The sequence below is a fragment of the Rhinatrema bivittatum genome, chromosome 9 (assembly GCF_901001135.1).
Source record: "Rhinatrema bivittatum chromosome 9, aRhiBiv1.1, whole genome shotgun sequence".
Taxonomy (NCBI): Eukaryota; Metazoa; Chordata; class Amphibia; order Gymnophiona; family Rhinatrematidae; genus Rhinatrema; species Rhinatrema bivittatum.
Genome location: NC_042623.1, coordinates 196725341 through 196746216, shown reverse-complemented (window position 1 = coordinate 196746216; position 20876 = coordinate 196725341). Strand labels below are relative to the sequence as shown.

Here is a 20876-nt window from a genome sequence, read left to right as displayed (position 1 = left end):
ATACGATGATGCCTAGTATGATGGTCATGCCAAGATAAATGTATTTGCGTGGACATTGCAGAGTGAGCGTCTAAATTCACTATGGGGCGGATTTTCAGAGCCCTGCTCACGTAAATCCGCCCAAAACCGGGCGGATTTACGCGAGCAGGGCCCTGCGCGCCGGGAAGCCTATTTTACATAGGCCTCCCGGCGCGCGCAGAGCCCCGGGACTCGCGTACATCCCGGGGTTCTCGGAGGGGGGCGTGTCGGGGGGGGCGGGGCCGGAGCGCGCGGCGTTGCGGGGGCGTGTCGGCAGCGTTTTGGGGGCGGGTACGGGGCGTGGCTACGGCCCGGGGGCGTGGCCGCGCCCTCCGTACCCGCCCCCAGGTTGCGGCCCGGCGCGCAGCAGGCCCGCTGGCGCGCGGGGATTTACGTCTCCCTCCGGGAGGCGTAAATCCCCCGACAAAGGTAAGGGGGGGTGTAGACAGGGCCGGGTGGGTGGGTTAGGTAGGGGAAGGGAGGGTAAGGTGAGGGGAGGGCAAAGGAAAGTTCCCTCCGAGGCCGCTCCGATTTCGGAGCGGCCTTGGAGGGAACGGGGGGAGGCAGCGCGGCTCGGCGCGCGCAGGCTATACAAAATCGATAGCCTTGCGCGCGCCGATCCAGGATTTTAGTGGATACGCGCGGCTCCGCGCGTATCTACTAAAATCCAGCGTACTTTTGCTTGAGTCTGATGTGCAAGCAAAAGTAGGCTGATCGCGCTTCTTTTAAAATCTACCCCTATATATGGATGAGCGTTGGTGTAGTCATATAATTTAAAAAGCAAGTTACCCATATTAATTAGCTGCCTGAAACTGCCCTCCCTCAGTACAGCAAAAGGTGTGCGCACAGCCCCTGGCTGAGGTCTGTTGTTGTGACGACTAGGCTAGGGGAGATGGATGGAGAGATACAAAATAGGGGAAACAAATCACCCGATTGTGGTGAACGAAGGCTTATTGCAGCAGATCCTAGGCCTGGTACCAATTGAACTGGAAGCCCAAAAGAGCTGGAGAAAACTACTGGGCCCAAATTAAATAAGCTTGTGTCTTGAGTTTGCAGAAAATGAAATGGCAGGGATACATCAGGAGAAATATAAATTAACCATGTTTCAACAAGGAGAGCAAAGGGAAAAAACATGATTTCCGAGGGGGAAGGGAAAACATTTTCAGAAATCATTATTTTGTTGTTCCCTTGCATTATTGCTGGAAGGAACTACAAGTGCAAGAAAATATTAAGATCCTATTACATTGCCAGTTTTTTAAAAAAATGTTTTCTAGAATGCAGTGTTCTCTTTAAAAACATACTTGTATTCTGTATCTGGTAGATATGTCTACATCAGTTCCCTTCTGTTTTGCTTGTTGCATACATTCATTCTGGGAAAAGCTCAAAACATGCGTTTCAGCATCTGTGGCACCAAGTGCTCATATACTTTAATTCCACAACCCTTACACTTTTAATTCTCTATTTTCATACCTCTTCACCTCCATTCTGACTTCTCTTTATTCTTAAACTAATATTCACCTTTTCTTAAGAAAACCCAATTATATGATACTTACTGTAGTTATGATATCTAATGATGTTCCTTATCACTCTGCTTTTGCTGAGATGTTAATTATAACACCAATGTTTTTACGTTTATATTCTCTGTTATTAAATGTTTTCATGTATGAAGTTGTTCAATGTACACCGGAGTGAAGGCTTCTCGCTATACTTCGGTATAAAAAAAGAATCTAAATAAATAAATATACCAGGAGAAGTATTCAATATTTGTTGCAATCACATCACACACATTGCAATGTTACTTATCTTAAAACAAAAACACTTACGACCTGATTTTAAAAGGGCCAGGCGAGTAAAAACCGGGGGTTATGTGCGTGGCTGGGCCTCGCGTGCACCACGCGCATTTTAGAACAAGCCCAGCCACGGCGTGTAACCCCCATTACGCGCAGAAGTGCCGGGCCCTGCAAAAGGGGTGGGCCTGGGGGCGTGGTCTGGGTGGGGAGGGGCAGGTAGGTTAAAAAAATGTTTAGAAAATAGGTTACTTAGGGTAGGTATAGGGGTTGGGGAGGAGAGGAGAAGAGGTAGGAAGGGTAGGGTTAGGGATAGGAAGGTTCCCTCCCAGTCCTCTCTTTAATTGGAGCGGACTGAGAAGGAACTGAGGGAGGCCCGATTTCTGTAATCCCTCCCCCCTCCCCCACACGCGGAGGAGGCCACTCACCCCGTACATGCATGCGCGTGGACATGAAAATTTGGTGTGCGTGTGCGCGTAGGACTGGTATTTTATAACATGCGCCTGCTCATGAGCGCATGTTATAAAATATCCACGTCCGTGTGTGCGCGCTGGGAACCGCACGCACATGGACGCGCGCGCGTATTTTTTAAACGCTACCTTTAAGCTTCTATAAGGTTTTATGTGCTGTATTTATTTTATTTATTTAAGGGATTTTTATATACTGCGGCACGTACATAGAAAGATACAAAAATATTTTTTTCAAAGCTTTTTTTTTCTCTGAATTTATGACAAATATAAAGAAATGAATTATTCATTGTAAAATAATCACAATCCTACATTTTTGTTTATTTAAATTTAATATACTGCCCGTAAATGAGTTATCCAAGCGGTTCTCAATAATAAAAACATATACAAAATAGAAAAACCCACAATAGACTGATAAAATAAAATAGCTAAACTAGATGGTAATACGACTAGCTATAAAAATAAAACGGCTAGCATAGGTAGTATTAAAACTAGCTTCACGCACACAAAAAAGAAAACCGTAGCCATCCCTAGTTGACAAAAATCAGCTCAGCAGTCAACTGCCCGAATGAACAATGAAGATTTAGCAGCCTCCTTAAATTTCAAATACTTTGCCTCTGCATGAATGACTGGGGGTAAAGCTTTCCATAAATTGGCACCTGGTAACAGATAGAAGACCTGTGTTGATTCCCAGGCACAAGTACATAGTGGCAGACTAAATTCTCAATGGGACCAATGTAATAAAACCAGTGCCAAAGTAGGCACAAAATCTCTGCACTGATTTTTAATACTGCAAGCGTTAAAAACATATGGCCCCACGTGACGCTATAAACTAATGGTATGCAGGCTGTAGGCAAGGGAATAGTCAATGTCCATTGCAGAGGTCAGATCCAGGTGAGCAGACAAAAGAGCTGGAAGGATACAGAGCAAATATGAGGCAAGACTGGATGAGTCAAGGCTGGACGAGACAACCTTGGACTAGCAAGGATAAGGCAGGCTTGGATGAAGCAAGGCTGAGGGAGGCAGGCTTGGGATGAGGCAAGGATGAGACCGGCTTGGACAAGGCACAGCAAAGCTGGACTAGGCAAGACACAGAGCAACACACACACTGCACTAGGCAAAGGACCCATTGCTGAAGCACCAGTGGAGAGTGTGACTGTGGTTTAAATCCCCAGCCACAATGACATCATCAAGAGTCGCTGAGTTGGGTCTTCTGCCACGGGGACCTTATCAAAAGAGAGAGCATACGTGCTAGCACATATGGGCATGTGCAGGAGCGGAGGCATTTGAACTATAAGGGTTGAGAATGGCATTGAGGCGGCCTAGCGGCATCTTGGGGTGAGTTTGGCCGTTCACGGGACCGTCCCAAGACCAGCCCATCTTTATAATGGCAAGTCTATCCTGGCTTACCAGCAGCCTCCCAACTTCAAACGGATACTCACCAGCAACCACAAATTATATGTCGACACCAACCCAGAGCCAGATTCGGCTAAAAACCTAGATGCCAACTCTAGCCACATATAAACCCGTGCAACACCATCACAGGATCCAATAACATCAACTATAATATCTGGGGCTCCTTCACCTGTTTTTCTTCCAATTTAATATATGCCATCAAGTGCCAGCAATGACCCTTTGCTGTCTACATAGGACAAACAGGTCAATCCCTAAGGAAAAAAAAATAGACATAAATCTGACATTAGAAATGGCAACATTCAGAAACTAATAAGAGAACATTGACTTGCCAGGACATTCTCTATCTGATCTTAAGGTGGCCATACTCATGAAAAGAAACTTTAAAGGAACACTCCAGCATGAAACAGCTGAATTGGAACTTATCAAAAAAATTAACACCATCACCCTAAGTCTGATCAGAGACAATGGCTTCATGGGGATTTTATCTTTACCCTAGCTCATTTTATTAAAAAAAAAAATAAAAAATACGCTGACTGGTCCAGTACAATACTGCCATTTTATTTTATTTTTAATATTACAGGGAGAAGGCCACACCTTGAATAAGCTGTCAGTGGGCGTTCTGAAATCGATTACATATATCAAGACTTGTATACTGTTTCTACATACAAGAGTTAGCATGATTCAGCAGAATATGGCTTAGGTCATGATTAGTCAGCATAATATAGAAATAATGCCTTAGGTCATGATTAGTCACAAGGTCAGCATGACCTAGGTTCTAATTATGTCAGGATGTCAGTATGACCTAGGTACTAATTCTAATTTTCTGAAAGCACAACACTTTTTGTTACTGATTAAAAAAAAAAAAAAAGAGCATACATTTTTGCCTAATTAGGAAACCTTGAGTTTTGCTTCTACTAATCTCTGTTCTTGCAAGCATAGCAAAAATCAGTCTGATGAATATAAATTCAAAGAATATTAATCTGCTGTCATAAGTTAAATTGGACAGAGAAGCATAATAAAACCTTTTAACTTCTTCACTGTGAACTTAACTGTTCTCAGATCATTCTGTCTTTTCACACTAACCTTAGTTTTCAGTAACCTTCTCTTTGCTCTGCATCCTGCCCCCCCGCTGCCCCCCCCCTCCCCATATATATTACCCACCTCCTATACTACATTTCCTGCATCTGACAAAGTGAACTCTGTCCTTGAAAGCTCATGAATTAATGAAGTGGTTACACTATAAGATGCCACCTGCCTCTTTTCATTTTTACTACACCAGACTAATACGGCTCTCTCTCTAAAGATTGAGATATTGAGCAGGAGTAAATACTTGTGAGTAGGTTGCCACATTTACATGCATAAATTGCTTATAAAATAGCAACTTACTCATTTAAAGTTGATCCTCCACAGAATGATCCTGGCCCACCCCATTTTTACATGTGTAAATTTACTCACGCACCTTGACTTATGCATGTATGTTGAGGTTTTGAAAATAGGAATATATGCTATTTTAAATGTGTAAGTACTAATTTTAACATGCGTAGCTTTTGAAAATTTAACCTTAAAAGCGTCCACCTGCTTGGTACCTGCTATTTGTGTGGATAGCGGAGGGGTATAAAATAGTAGAGGGGTATAAAATAAGGATAATTTTGGAAATCCCATGCATGCCTTCTATTTTCCTCCCCTGGGAAGGCCTCTTTTTAGCCCAGTTAAAAATGTGTGCTGTGGAAGCCCATGCATAATTTTAGCCAGGCAGAGGAGGGCAAGTTTCAGACAGGCCAGTTTACCCATATAAATCAGTTTCCCCAGCAAAATGGCTTGAAAATTGCCCTCCACATGATCAGTTCAATCCTGTATAGTTTGGATTGTTTGCTAGTTAACAAAGAATCTCTAATGGCTCAATTAATAAACACCACATTAACCTGTTCTCAGTAGGGGGTACATTTTTGTCATCTTGAAAAAAATGATTAATAATTATATTAATTATTTGATAGTATTTGGTAATCCATTCTAATTTGATTGCTTCTTTTTTTTTAATACAAGCTCAGAGCTTTCCTTATTTTATCAAAAATAGAAGTGGGTAAATATGACTTCAAGTCATGATTTTCATAGCATTTAAATTTGACTGATATAAATTGTCTAATCCCTCTGCTCTGCTCTTGAAATTATTTTGACAGCATTTGACTCGAATTCATCTTCAGGAAGAGTGAAAGTTTAATTTCAGCAAAATTAGCTTTAATTTTACCAAAGTTCAAATTAAATGGAACTGTAATACACATTCAAAATTGCATGTTCATTTTAAATTTGTCTAGAAGTGATATACTTCACGCTTGCATTAGTATTTCCTGAAAATAAAAGACCTTTTATCTGCTTTTTAACCTTTGATTAAGAATTAGGTTAACTGATTGCAGAGACCTTGTGGCATTAATATGTGAGGTATTTTTCTTAGCATGTTATTTTATTTTTTAAAAGCTTGTATCCCACACATCTTCATATTCACGGCAGCTCACAAAATAGCAAATTCACAATAAAATTACATAAAATGAAAAAACAAAACATAAGACTGAAATCAAATTAAGTCTGTCTAAATAAATGTGTCTTTAACAGCTTCCAGAATTGGCTGGGGCAGGTAGTTAATTGTAAAGGTCCTGGGAGAGAGTTCCAAAAAATGGGTCTCACAATAGAAAATCCCAGTTTCTAGTTTCACCCAGGCATGTACTCGGAGTAACAGAACGTGCAGTAAGCCTTTATCGGTGGAGCGTAATGTCCTTCCAGGATAGTAAATGTGTAATATGGAGTTGAAGCTGGTTACATTGGTAGTGTTTTAAGATCTTATGAATTATTGTAGTGACTTTAGATTTGATTCTGTATTTGATTGGAAGCCAATGCAAATTGTGTAAGATCGGAATAATATGTTATCTAAGGCCTGTTCCAGACAGGCTTAGAAATATTACTACTGAAAGGGTTACACAGACTAAAACTGAGTCAAAAATTGTGGTCATCATCATTTTGTATTCGCCATAGCAACTTAGATCAATGATGACCATTTTTGGGTACAGGCTCTCATATAGTAAGTAATGCTTAAATCATCAAACTTCTTGCTGGGCAGACTGAAAGGAATATGCAGAAGAAAAAAACATTTGTTTAGTTTGTTCATTCATTTCATGGGGACCTTAATTTGTTTCTTTAGTTTCAAAATGAAAAGAAAATATTAGTTATTCATTTTATTAATTAATTTGTTTGCCATTAAAGTCAATGGGGGAAGCATTGCAGCCTATTTTGGGCTCCAAAATCATCATATGGGGGAAAGATCTCCAAAGTAGCTAGACTGTGGCAAAGTGGTACCAAAAGTGACATGAATAGCTTCGTAAACTGGCAAAAAGGTTACCAGATGTGGCATGAGTTCTCCAAGGCCTCATCAGAGGAGCAAAGAAGAAAGCTAGTGTGGGAAGAATACCCTAAGGTTTCAAAAGAGCGTACCAGCAACAGGAACAACATGAATCCTTGATGACATCACGAGAGGCAAAATGGCACCAAAAATGGCATCAACATTCTAAGGCACCTTGAAGGGGGAGTGAAGCAGAAAAGCATGGCAGGGAAAACCACAAAACACTGATAAAGGAACCAAGCAGCACAAAGAGTGGCATCAACACACTAAAGCAACATGAAAAGGTCAAAGTTGCCCTCTTCCTCGAAGAGGAATGGACAAGTAAACATCAATCAGTTGACATTTACTCTTTTGAAAAGTACAAAGACCAGGGGACACACATGAAGTTACTAGGTAATACATTTAAAACTAATACAATATTTTTTTACTCAATGCATAAATAAGTTTTGGAATTCATTGCTAGAGAATGTGGTGAAAGCTATTAGTGTAGCTGTGTTTAAAAAAGATTTGGATTAGTTTTCTGGAGGAAAAGTCCATTAAACATTATTAAGGTAGATTGCTGAAATGCACTGCTTATTCTTGGGATAAGCAGCTTGGAATATATCTTCCCTTTGGGAGCCTGTCAGGTACTTGTAACCTGGCTTGGCCACTGTTGGAAATAGGATACTGGTTTGATGGACCCTTGGTCTGACCCAGTATGGCATGTTCTTATGTTCTTATGATAAGTATATTTTTTTAACATACATTTTTCGAACATTGCCTGCTTGAACTTAATCTAGCTGCTGGGTGGAAATTTGAAAACTTTTCCCATATTCTATAGCTAAACTCTGACTAGCATTTTGTAATTTTCTTGTTGTAGTATCATCTGCAAAAAGGCTAACTTTTACTTCTAACCCCTCTGCAATGTCGCTCACCAAGATATTAAACAGAACCAGTCCCAAAACCAATCCTGAAGGCACTCCATTTAACACCATTCTCCCATCAGAGCAGCTCCCATTTACCATTAAACATTGTTTCCTGTCAGTCACCCAGTTAGTGATGCCCACATGCATGTTTCTCATTTTATTCATGAGCCTCCTATGCAGGACCATATCAAGAGCTTTGTTGAAATACAAGTAAATCATATCGAGTGCTCTTCCTTGATTCAGTTCTCTTGTTACCTAATCCAAAAAATCAATCATATTTGTCTGGCAGGACCTTCCCCTGGTGAATCCATGTTGCCTCAGGTCCTGCAACTCACCAGATTGTAAATAGTTCACTGTCCTTTCCTTCAGCAGAGTCTCCATTATTTTTCCCACCATCGAGGTGAGGCTAACCGGTCTGTAGTTTCCAGCCTTCTCTATGCTATCACTCTTGTGAAGCGGGACCACAAAATGCTCTTCTCCAATCACGCAGCACCACTCCTGTTTCCAGGGTTCTATTGAACAGGTCTTTCAGTGGACCTGCCAGGACATCTCTGAGCTCCCTTAGTATCTTAGGATGAACCTCATCCAGCCCCATGGCCTTGTGAATGGGGCCGGATGAGAAATAAAGCATATCTCCATTAACAACATTTTATTTTAATATTTAACAGTTTTTTATACCGACCTTCATAGAAAATTACCATATCGGATCGGTTTACAGTTTAACAAAGGGAAAAACTAGAGAAACAATTCACGTAAACGAAAGATAACAATAAGTAGGAATAAGTCAAAGTTACAATCAACAGGGGGAGAGAACTTGGAAGCTTGCAACAAGCTGGAAAGAAGAAAGGCCGGTAAAAGTATTGTTACCATAGAGTGTACAAGTTAAAAACTTAAGAACGGTGCTTTAACCTGAAAGTCTCAGAGTCCATTTTTTTCTTTGAGAAACGGAGTGCCAGACCGGGTAGGAATGAAGGCCAACTAGTAATTGTTTGGTGGTTCAGGGAAGGCTTGGTGAAAGAGCCAGGTTTTAAGACTTTTTCTGAAAGTTAAAAGGCAAGGCTCCAGTCTGAGATTTGATGGGATGCTATTCCAGATAGATGGGCCTGCTATCGAAAAGGCTCTGTCTTTGGTCGTAGCAAGGCGTGTGGCTTTAGTGGGGGGAACATTTAGAGTGCCTTTGTAAATATCTCTAGTTGGTCTGTTAGAGGAGTGGAGTTTGAATGGTATTTCCAGGTCAAGTTGAAGTTGATGATGGATGGTTTTGTGGATTAAGGTGATTGATTTGTATAGAATTCTGAAATTTACTGGTAACCAGTGTAGGTTCCTGAGTATGGGTGAGATGTGTTCGCAGCGGCTGGTACTGGTCAACAATCTTGCTGCCGCATTTTGTATCATCTGCAGAGGTTTGGTAGTGGATTTGGGGAGTCCTAGTAGAAGGGCGCTGCAGTAGTCTATTTTGGCGAACAGTAGCGCTTGGAGGACTGTCCTGAAGTCATGGAAGAATAAGAGTGGTTTAAGTCGTTTTAGGACCTGTAATCTGTAGAAGCAATCTTTAGTTGTTGTGTTGACCATTTTCCTTAGGTTTAGTCGATTGTCTAAAATCACCCCAAGATCTCTAACCTGCTTACATGTGATGTGAGAGTTGAGTGGTGATGGTTGGGAGATATTGTTATCATTTGAGGAGATGAACATAAGTGATTTTAGTTACAACACATGAAAAAAAAACACTTTAAAAAACTTTCACATGCGTGACCTTTACAAAGGTTTGATCGCTCAGATCAAAGAGTGTGGTCAGATTACCAAATTATATGAAGGTCATGGTGCATGTACATATTGTATAATATATGAATTTTCTGATGCTCCAGCTTTCTTCTTGGTGAATTTATTAATTGAGCTATAACCCCAGTAGCAGCATAGGGGGCTTGCTGCCTGAATCCCAGCTGCTATATGCCTAGTATCATCATAAGAGACTACTGCCTGACGCCCAGCTGCCATATCACCATAGGGGACTTGCTGTCTGATTGCCAGCTGTCATACCCCTAGAACCAGCATAGGGGATTTGCTGCCTGATGCCCAACTACCATACTATTAGTACAGTCATAGGGGACTAGCTACTTGATGCCTACCTATCATATTCTTAATACCATCATCGGGGACTTTCTGCCTGGTGTCTAGCTGCCATGCCACTAATTCTACCATAAGGAACTTGCTACCACATTCCTACCTGCCATGCCTCTTATACCACCATAGGGGCATGCTGGCACATGCCTACCTACCACAACACTTATGCCACAAGAAGGGACTTGCAAGTTGCTGCCACATGTCTACTTGCCATGCCGCTTATACCATCACAGGGGCATGACTGATACTGCTTTATCTGTCTGCTATACCCCTTATACCACTACAGAGGGGTGTGCTACTGCTCTGCCTAATATGTATGAGCATGGGAGTTCCTAGAGGAGAAACAAATAAGCACAGCAGCAAAGTACCACTGGCATTGCTGCCTGCCTGACTAGCATATTACCAGTGGGTTAGAGTAGCATCATACCAGTGTAGTATTACTTAAGTAGTAGGCAGGCAAGCAGACTTTTACTAAAAATGAAGAACATGTGAATTATATAGTTTAGATGAACAAACTCTGTGCTATGTAAGATCAGAGCACAATATATAGTCTCCTCCCAGGACAAAGAATGAGAAGAAATGTGCATCAATCCCTATCCTGCTCATGTCCAGACTCCAGGACTAGTGTAACTGGACCCAAAGTGCAGTTATAGGCTCGAATTGAAAAAAGCTTCACTCCAATATGCTGTCTTGCTGGTCTACTTGCCAACAGAAGTCCTGCCCAGTGCTCACCAGTCTGTGTCAATGCCATGAGGTTACGCATGACTCACAGGTAAGGGTTGGTTGTTATACCAACAGGGATGGATTGACTGTCTGACTGCCGGATACAATAACACATTTTAACTATAAGTACAGTGAAGATGAAGAAGTGCACCTGTTACCATCCCATTGACTCCTATCAGTCTATACACTCAAAAGAATGGGCCAAAACCAAATGAAACTAATAGGATATTTTTCATTCATGCAATGTCCCCATTCATTTCATGGGCTCCATGAATGAAGCAAAATAGCCCCATTTGTTTTGCATGTACATTTGTATTAAAATTAATGCATATTCCTACAGACCAAATTGGCCCATCCAGTCTGCCCAGTTGAGATTCTTCACTTTGGGGTATATGAGCTTTTAAATTTCCTCCCATTTTGTTTTTTACCTATCCTCTCATCTCTGTACTCAGCACTGCTCTTCATTTTTGTCCCAAGTATGCCCCAATTCTGTTAAAAGTGATGACCTCTGCCACCTCCACTAGTAGACTATTTCTGGCATTGTCGTCGATTGGAGTTGTGTGCTCTCTGTTTTATGATTATTTGAATGATCTGATAGCAGGCAAGTGCTGGTAAAGTGGATGCCTTGGACCTGTGGTTTGGCACAATCATTCTGCACAATTAGCTTTTATTCTTCTGATGTCTGGGGTGGGCCAAGATATAGAGGGTATCTATATTAATTGACATAATATGACTAGAAATGCTTCTGAAGCATTTCATTCTGGGTTGATTGTTTTTGTATATATGGACCTTTTCCATATATGGCACACAAACTCTGCTGTTGAGCAACAGAGAGCCAACATGGTTGACCTAAGTGTGGATGTATTCACTCTCAAATTTACTTTTGGCCAGATTCTTGATGATTTTATATCATGAGCTTACCTTTATCTTGATTTTCTCAATGTGTGCCTGAATTGCCATAGGGTTCTTTTCAAGATTTTCATAAGCAATATTGCGGCAGGACTATAGGGAAAGGTTTATATTTTTGAGGATTATGCCAACATCTGTAACAAGGTACACACCCAGGAAGGTGTGGAATACATGAGGAGTGATCTAGCAAAGCTTGAGGAATGGTAGATAAGATAAGATAAGAAGATAAGATAAGAAAATGCCATACTGGGTCAGACCAAGGGTCCATCAAGCCCAGCATCCTGTTTCCAACAGTGGCCAATCCAGGCCATAAGAACCTGGCAAGTACCCAAAAACTAAGTCTATTCCATGTAACCATTGCTAATGGCAGTGGCTATTCTCTAAGTGAACTTAATAGCAGGTAATGGACTTCTCCTCCAAGAACTTATCCAATCCTTTTTTAAACACAGCTATACTAACTGCACGAACCACATTCTCTGGCAACAAATTCCAGAGTTTAATTGTGCGTTGAGTAAAAAAGAACTTTCTCCGATTAGTTTTAAATGTGCCCCATGCTAACTTCATGGAGTGTCCCCTAGTCCTTCTACTATCCGAAAGAGTAAATAACCGATTCACATCTACCCGTTCTAGACCTCTCATGATTTTAAACACCTCTATCATATCCCCCCTCAGTCGTCTCTTCTCCAAGCTGAAAAGTCCTAACCTCTTTAGTCTTTCCTCATAGGGGAGTTGTTCCATTCCCCTTATCATTTTGGTAGCCCTTCTCTGTACCTTCTCCATCGCAATTATATCTTTTTTGAGATGCGGCGACCAGAATTGTACACAGTATTCAAGGTGCGGTCTCACCATGGAGTGATACAGAGGCATTATGACATTTTCCGTTTTATTCATCATTCCTTTTCTAATAATTCCCAACATTCTGTTTGCTTTTTTGACTGCCGCAGCACACTGAACCGACGATTTCAATGTGTTATCCACTATGACACCTAGATCTCTTTCTTGGGTTGTAGCACCTAATATGGAACCCAACATCGTGTAATTATAGCATGGGTTATTTTTCCCTATATGCATCACCTTGCACTTATCCACATTAAATTTCATCTGCCATTTGGATGCCCAATTTTCCAGTCTCACAAGGTCTTCCTGCAATTTATCACAATCTGCTTGTGATTTAACTACTCTGCACAATTGACATTTTTGATTGGGTGACTAGGGAATTGGATCAAGGAAGAGCGCTCAGTGTCATCTACTTCGATTTCAGCAAAGCTTTTGATTCAGGCCCGCACAGGAGGCTTGTGAATAAAATGAGAGCTTAGGAGTGAGTGCCAAGGTGGTGGCCTGGTTTGCAAACTGGTTGACGGACAGCAGACAATGTGTGTTGGTAAATGGAACTTACTCTGAAGAGAGAGTGGTGTTAAGCGGAGTGCCGCAAGGATCGGTGTTGAGACCAGTCCTGTTCAATATCTTTGTGAGCGACATTGCGGAGGGGGTAGAAGGTAAGGTTTGTCTTTTTGCGGATCTGCAACAGAGTGGACACACTGGAAAGAGTGGAGAGAATGAGACGGGATTTAAGGAAGCTGGAAGAGTGGTCGAAGGTATGGCAGCTGAGATTCAATGCCAAGAAGTGCAGACTCATGCACATGGGGTGTGGAAATCCGAAAGAACTATATTAGAGGGGGGTGGGGGGGGGTGTGAAGGGCTGATGTGCACGGAGCATGAGAGAGACCTTGGGGTAATAGTGTCTAACGAACTGAAGTTGGCGAAACAATGTGACAAGGAGATATCTAAAGCCAGAAGAATGCTGAGCTGCATAGAGAGAGGAATATCTAGTAAGAGAAAGGAAGTGATGATCCCCTTGTACAGGGCCTTGGCAAGGCCTCACCTGGATAACTGTGTTCAGTTCTGGAGACCGTATCTCCAAAGAGACAGAGACAGGATGGAGGCAGTCCAGAGAAGGGCGATCAAAAAGGTAGATGGTCTTCATAAAAATAAGAGATTGAAGAACCTAAATATGTATGCCCTGGAGGAGAGGAGGAACAGGGGTGATATGATACAGACTTTCAGATACTTGAAAGATTTGAATGATCCATGGTCAACAACAAACCTTTTCCGTTGGAAAAAACTCAGTAGAACTAGGGGTCAAGATTTGAAGCTTCAGGGAGGAAGACTCAGAACCAATGTCAGGAAGTATTTCTTCATGGTGAGGATGGTGGATGCCTGGAATGCCCTTCTGGAGGAAATGGTGAAGGCACTTCAAGACCATTAGCCGCAGGAGTTCAAAAACAGGAGTGCATCTCCAGACTGACGATTGATTATATGCATGACTGCTAGATTATCACACCAGAATATCACCTTTCTGTTCGCCTGTCGCTCATGCCAAATATGGAGCGCAGCACTGTGGGGAACAGCTCCAGGAAGGTGATGTTCGATGTGATCCCTGGATCTAACCAATTATTTGGTCATGTCTCCACGCACCAGCTGCCTTGACAGTATAGGCCAAAGCCAATGCTCCCCAAGGCATTGGAGAACAGGTCTGGGTCAAAGCTTGATACTGGTGGGGGCAGCCACAACACTGAGCCATTGAAATCAGTCAGGAATTTTTCCCACACCCTGAGAGCCTCGTGCATAGCACTGGTAACTCACAAGCAGTGGTACTTCTTCGTGACTGTCATGGATGCAGTAATCATTTGGCGCAGAAATGTCAGCCCAATCGGAATTACCCGACAAGCAAAAGCTAAGCTCCTGATTAGGGATTGCACCGGTATATAGCTTTTGAAAATTGCTACAATAGTATTTACATTTACACATGTAAATCCTTTTGAAAATTATCCACTTAGTGTTCATGTGAAAGGCATAGCTTTAATCATTACCCAGAAAAACACATTATAAAAATCTCTCCAATAATTGTCAGTTTAGGTTAATACTTTTAGTATACTACCTTTCCAATGTAAAATCAAGCAATTCACAATAGAAATACAATAAATACAATATCTAAAAAGAGGAAATGGTCACAAAGCACAAACTATATTCAAGCAGCAATGTTGTTCAATATATATTTTGCCTTCATTTCTTCAAGAAGGAAAGGAAGACATTGTGCATTTAGTGGTATGATGTATATATAAGTGGCAATACAAATTTGCTACTTTGGAGGAGGGGATGGGGGTGGCATGAATGAATGATGAATACTAAATGGGAGAGGAACCTGGGCATGATCATATCTGATTACATTATAACCCAGCAGAGTAACAAGGCAGTGGTACATAGGGAAAAATGTAACTAGCAGAAATAAATGAGATGATAATCTATTGGTGCTAAATGCTAAGATCTTATTGGAATACTGTGTCTAGTTTTGGAGGCTGATTCTCCACAACGATGTACAGAGAGTAAGGACATTCTGTAGAAAGGGTGGTAGATGCATGGTTCATCCTTTGGCAGTCGAAAGGAAGTAATAAAATAAGGTTTCATGGTATAAGGCTGAAAGGGATAGACTTGGCAATAACATATAGGGTGGAGAATATAGTGGACAGCTTCCCAGTCAAGGTGGTGGTAGAAAAAAAACCAAAACAAAACATTTGAATCCATGAAGGTATGAAAGAAACACAGAAGATCCTGGGAAGATAACTTTCAAAGACTTTACATGGTTATATATGTGCATACATAGCCGCATAGAGATCTGCCTCAGTATTTTTTATCCTGCGCTTATCAAGTACACGCAGATTATAAATATTCATATATCTACCCCCCAATGTATGCATCTATGTATCCTTATGCATGAATATCTGCAATACATTGAAAATATGCATTTTGTTACCTATTTTAAAAACATATTGTTGGTGTTTGAGGTAGTTGTGGGTGGATCCTTGGGCCGGTAGCAGATGACCACACCCCCAGGGGAAGATCCCGAGAGGAACCACCGTTCAGGCTCAGAGTATGGAGACAGACACACACTAGTTCTTTTATTAAACAGTATATGGAACCACCAGAGATGGCAGTAGTGAGCTGGAAGTGCCCGGCTGGGCTGTAGTCCCTCAGATACTGGAACAGCGATCCTGGATAACTGAGCGGTAAAGAAACTGAATATAGTGAGTATAGAACCTTGATGGTAACACTCACACAGCAGGCCCTCGAGGAGCGAGTACCTGGTTCCAGGGAACGCTCTGAGAGAGAGAAGGTAACTCACAGATGTTGTAGGCAGCGATGACTTCCTAGCAGAAGTGGTATTCAGTAGCAAGTCGAGGAACGAGGGCCCTCAAGGAGCGAGTACCGGTTCCAGACTGCGATCTGAAAAGCAAAGAGAAAGCGAGGCCCCCGAGGAGCGGGTACCCCTGGTAAGTCCGAGGAGGCAGAGTAGCTTAGGTAGAGTAACCCATCCCTTTGCTAACTCAGAGAACGGTGTGCAGAACAATCAGAGAACGGTCATTCTCAACAGTGGGCCCTTCCATCTGGAATGCCATACCCCCGGACCTCCGGCAGGAAACTTGTCTCTTAACTTTAAAAAAAAAAACTCAAGACATGGTTGTTCGGTCAAGCCTTCCCCTATCCCTAGACTAGCATTACTTTTACAGAATCTAAACTAGCATTTATTTTGCAAAACCTAGACAAGCATTACGTTCACATAAACATGACATAGTTTAGAGGTAGGCCATTCAAGCCTCCCCACATACTTATCAATATTTAGTATTTATTATCCCCTCTTCTTTTTCAATTCCCAGTTGTAATCCCTTGTTTTATTGTAACTTTTTTCTTCATCTAGTTATGGTTTCATGTTTATTGTTATTGTTAAGATCTTTGTTCTCTGTAAACTGAGTTGATTTGATTTGTATCAAGAAAGTCGGTATAAAAAAGCTCAAAATAAATAAAAATAAATAAACTCGATTAGTTAGCGATTTCAGAGACCTTAAATATCTAGTGCGGATGACGTCATCTCAGGGGGCCGCCCCTGAGGTTCGCGCCACTGCTGGTACTTGAGTCGGGGCCACACTGTGCGCGCACGCACCCTTAGGCTCCGGGGAAACATGGCGGTGTGCAGCGTCTAGCCGGTCCGGGGACGCCAGAAGAGGACGGCATGAGGACACCGCGGCAGCCAAACTTCCAACAGGCAAAGAGGGAGTCGCCAAAGCTGTAAGGTGGGCGAGGTGGAGACTTCGGGCAGCAACGATTGCAACACATATGCACAAAAAATTGTGACTTGCTCATGTAAAACCATTTGCGTGCATAATTGAAAGCATCACTTTGCCAAAACCTCCACCAGTTTACCTAGTCCTTCTCCAGATCATCAAGACCCTCCTAGCTCTTGACTCTGAACTCCCCCCAGTTCACCCAGATCTCCCACCCAACCAATAGTAAATAATAGATGAGTCTGATATCAATTGCACAAGATAATTAGCAGGTGTAAAATTATGCAAATAAGTTTTCAAATGTGCATGTGGAAGTCTTATAAAATAGCAACTTACATGTGTACCTCTTGGCCCCGCCCTGGAATGTACCTAGACCACCCCTTTTTTCGCTATTACATGTATGCGCGAGACCAAAAATACACATGTAATTTTGATGTTTATAAAACAGCAAAGGCATTATTCAGCCATTGAGCAGCTTGGCTAGTGAACTGGATAACTTTAGGAGAGCCCTATGGTCCGACCAGAGTTAGCCGCATAAGTTAACCAGCTAGCTCCGATATTCAAATTTAGCCAGGTAACTTTTGCAGCTAACTCCGCTTCTCCCTGTAATGTCTCCTGCCTACCCCCAGAAGGCTGGAATTTAGCTGGGTAAGCACTTAAAATACCCAGATAAGCCATTCAGATGGATAACTATTAACATTAAATCAAAAAATGTCCAATGTGGAAAAACAATGAAACCCGCAACAAAACTTCATTCCACACAAAAGTCTAAAACAAATGTTCTTTGTAAGACTTTTTTTTGATGGATTAATAAAAAAAAGTCTTACAAAGACTACCCCTTTTTTCACAAAATAATTTTTTAGAATTTTGTGTGGAATTAAGTATAGTCGTAACTATTACGTTATCCATCTGGCATTTTAATATGGACCTCTAGATTGTACGTGAGTGCAAGCTACTTACACATGTATATGCTAATTTTATGCACTTAAATGTTTGGAAAAATTCACCTTTTAGTTTTGAGGAAGCAAGATAAAAGTAGGGTCTGCAAAATTGTAATGAAGAAGGGAAAATATACAGACGACAAGCTTTGTACAGTCCTTATCTACATTTATTCTATGACTCTATATTCCAAAGCTTTTTTCCCATGTGCATCTATATTTTAAGTGTGTAAATATGTCCTCTAGTGCTGCTTTTTTATATGTATTGCAAATTGTCCTGAGCTAGACAACGCTAAGCTCTTTTACCAATTTGTATCACTGCAATAACACATCCAGAGTGGGGGGATGTATTCCTTAAATGTGTCTTCCTTTCTGAGAAGAGCTCAGCGCATTGTACTTTTTTGATTTTCTCACATACATTGACATTTACTACTGATGCTTTTGGATGTTCCTGATGACCATTTTTCACTCATTCCTGCATGACATTTTTTCATCTTCTTGTGGATTCTCTGATGACCTTTTCCTTAGAGGCTGACAATAATAATTACTTCTCTATAACAGGAGTTCACTAAGGTCATGCTGTCTGTACAAACCATTATTATTGTTGTGAGCGCTTCTGTGTTTTCTGTAGGACATAGAGGGGAAAACCATACCTCTTGTATAGACACAAGCAGGAGGTAACATTTCTTTCTTCGGAATTTCATCTTATGTTCATTTCCTCCTTTTGCACTGAAGTCATGAGATACCATCAGTTGTCCACTTGCTCATCTCAAGGGTGTGACATAAGAGATTATGATTACTCTCTACCCTTCCTAAAATAAAATTAATTATCAAGTGAAAGGGAATTTATAGAACCTCTATTCCCTATAAATAAATTAGAAATCTAGAAGCATGACGGCAAAAAAAAAAAGACCGTATGGCCCATCTAGTCTGCCTATCCACCCAATTAATTTAGCTTTATAATTCCCATACAGAAACATAGACTACAGTGATATGCTGTATTGCTTTTTGACAGCATTTTTGCTCAAATAATATTTGTTAATGATATTTCAAGTAATTGCATTACACTGCTATGAACTTCAGAATCATCATCATTGTTTATTTTCTTTCAGGTTTTTTGAATGATTCAGTCACCAAGTGTATCGTGGCTTTGCGTCTGATTGTTGTAGTGAAAGTCAGCAACTGTGTGCTGGAAGGAAGCCCCTCGCACAGCCCGCAGTGCTCAGGGAAAGGGAAGTGCACCAGCAGGCCATCGGAGGTAAGCTGAAACATTCCCAGAGGCGGCACACTGCAATTTTTTGAGTAATGCAAATGAAGAACTTTAAAAAATCAAATAACTCTGCTTTCCCCCCCCCCCCCCCCATTTGGCCAACGGCTTTTAAAAGTAACATTTATTAAGAATTTTGGCCCCAACGGAATAAGGAGCGTTTGGCTACGTGCGCGTTAGTGCCCGGCTGTGCGCGTATTTTTGTGTGCACGACTTTACTCCCCACTTACGTTTAGCACCCAGTCATGAGTAAAGCTGTGCGCACAAACTAGCGTTCCTCTGTGCAATGCAGAGAGGTATGTAGGCTTAACTGATGTTTTCATAATGCTGAAAATTTAACTCCTGGAGAGATGTTGAATAACGTTTCTGAGGGCTAGTGATAGTCTGTGGGACAGGAACCTGGAGTTTATAGTGCAGGAGTCTTATACTCTGTATTTTAGGCACATAAATCCTATTTGTGCAAAAATTGTTTTATATGGATAAAACAGGATTTATGTATTAAAAAAATATCCTGTTTTATGCACAAATATATGTGTGCCCCTCCCCCCCAGTCTGGACTACAAATTACCCCAATACTTGGGGTAGGGAGTACCACTTGAGAATTATATTGTATTTACTAATATGATTTATCTTCAGTTCGTAGCCTGCGTGGGGGATGAGACAGGGTCCCAGTTAGGGTGACCAACTGTCCAGCAACCAGTTTTCAACCGGACAGCCCGGTTTTGCAGCCTGTTGTACAGTCTCCGGTTACAAGGGTAACCGGAGACTGTAATACCCCGTCAGGCAAGGCCAGGGGCCAATCAGTGGTGTCAGCCTGGCACCGCTCCAATCTTTACCTGCCTGTTTTCAGGGCTCAGTTGACTCTCCTCCTCCTCCTCCTCCTCCTCCTCTGCCTCTCCCACAGCTGTGCCACACTTCTTGCTACTTCATGCTGTCCTGGGAGTCGCAGAGGAAGAGGAGAGTGGAAGTGAGCCCCAAAGACAGGCACGCAGAATCTGCCTAGGAAAAAAAAATCGATGCTCGATTTGAAAGGGAAATCAGGTGGGCAGCTGGAGCCGCCCCCCCCCCCCCCCCCCCCCCCCAAGTGTCCTGTCCTACTCCATGGAAAACTTGGCAACCCTAGTCCCAGTCACCCTGATATCATAATTCTGTGCCCTTCCCAAATAACTTCTCACTTGTGGCACCACAGACCAGAATAAAACAGTGATCAACCCTTTTACTAGTGAAACCAACCAGAACATTAAATGGGAAAAGTACAGTAGTGAAGTATAATATAAAGGTGCAGTTTTCTTATTTTAAATCAAGGAATGCAGAAATAACACTGGGTATAGCCAGGGAAACCAACATAGTCATATGGATAGTAAAAAAAAAAGGGAACACTAATAGAGAAAGGAGGGGGGAAAAGCAGTGAAACTCACAGCTCTCAAACATTGTCTGTACCTCTGAGCACTCAAAAGAGGGAGGGAGGGGAACAGATCCACCCCAATGTCACCAGTCTGTAAAGGGCGCACACCCTGTCCCAAACACAAAATTATGTGAAAAATAAAACAATCAAGAAAATGAAGAAGTCCCTCTTGATGGTGGAGCTGGCTGGATGACAAACCAAGTAGATGAGCACTGGAGTGGGTGACAGGAGTCTCTCTCTCTCCTGGGAGCTTCCCCAAAGGGTTTACTTGGTATTAAACAGAAAGCGGGCCTGGTTTCAGTCTCTTACAGAAAGACCACAGTCTACCAGTTTTTCTTTCCCAGTACCTGCCAGCAAGGGTTTATGCTTGACTTTGAAATGCTGAAGCAATTAAAATAAGATACTGAATTTCCTC

At 41.8% G+C, this 20876-nt stretch overlaps 1 protein-coding gene across 1 annotated transcript in view; it reads left to right on the top strand.

Moving 5' to 3' along the window:
- DNER (delta/notch like EGF repeat containing) overlaps positions 1–20876 on the top strand; it is a 653505-nt gene that overhangs the window by 423068 nt on the left and 209561 nt on the right. The window contains exon 5 of the mRNA XM_029616218.1: positions 18902–19047. Coding sequence (XP_029472078.1) covers positions 18902–19047 — 146 coding nt within the window. The remainder of the gene's footprint in view (positions 1–18901; positions 19048–20876) is intronic.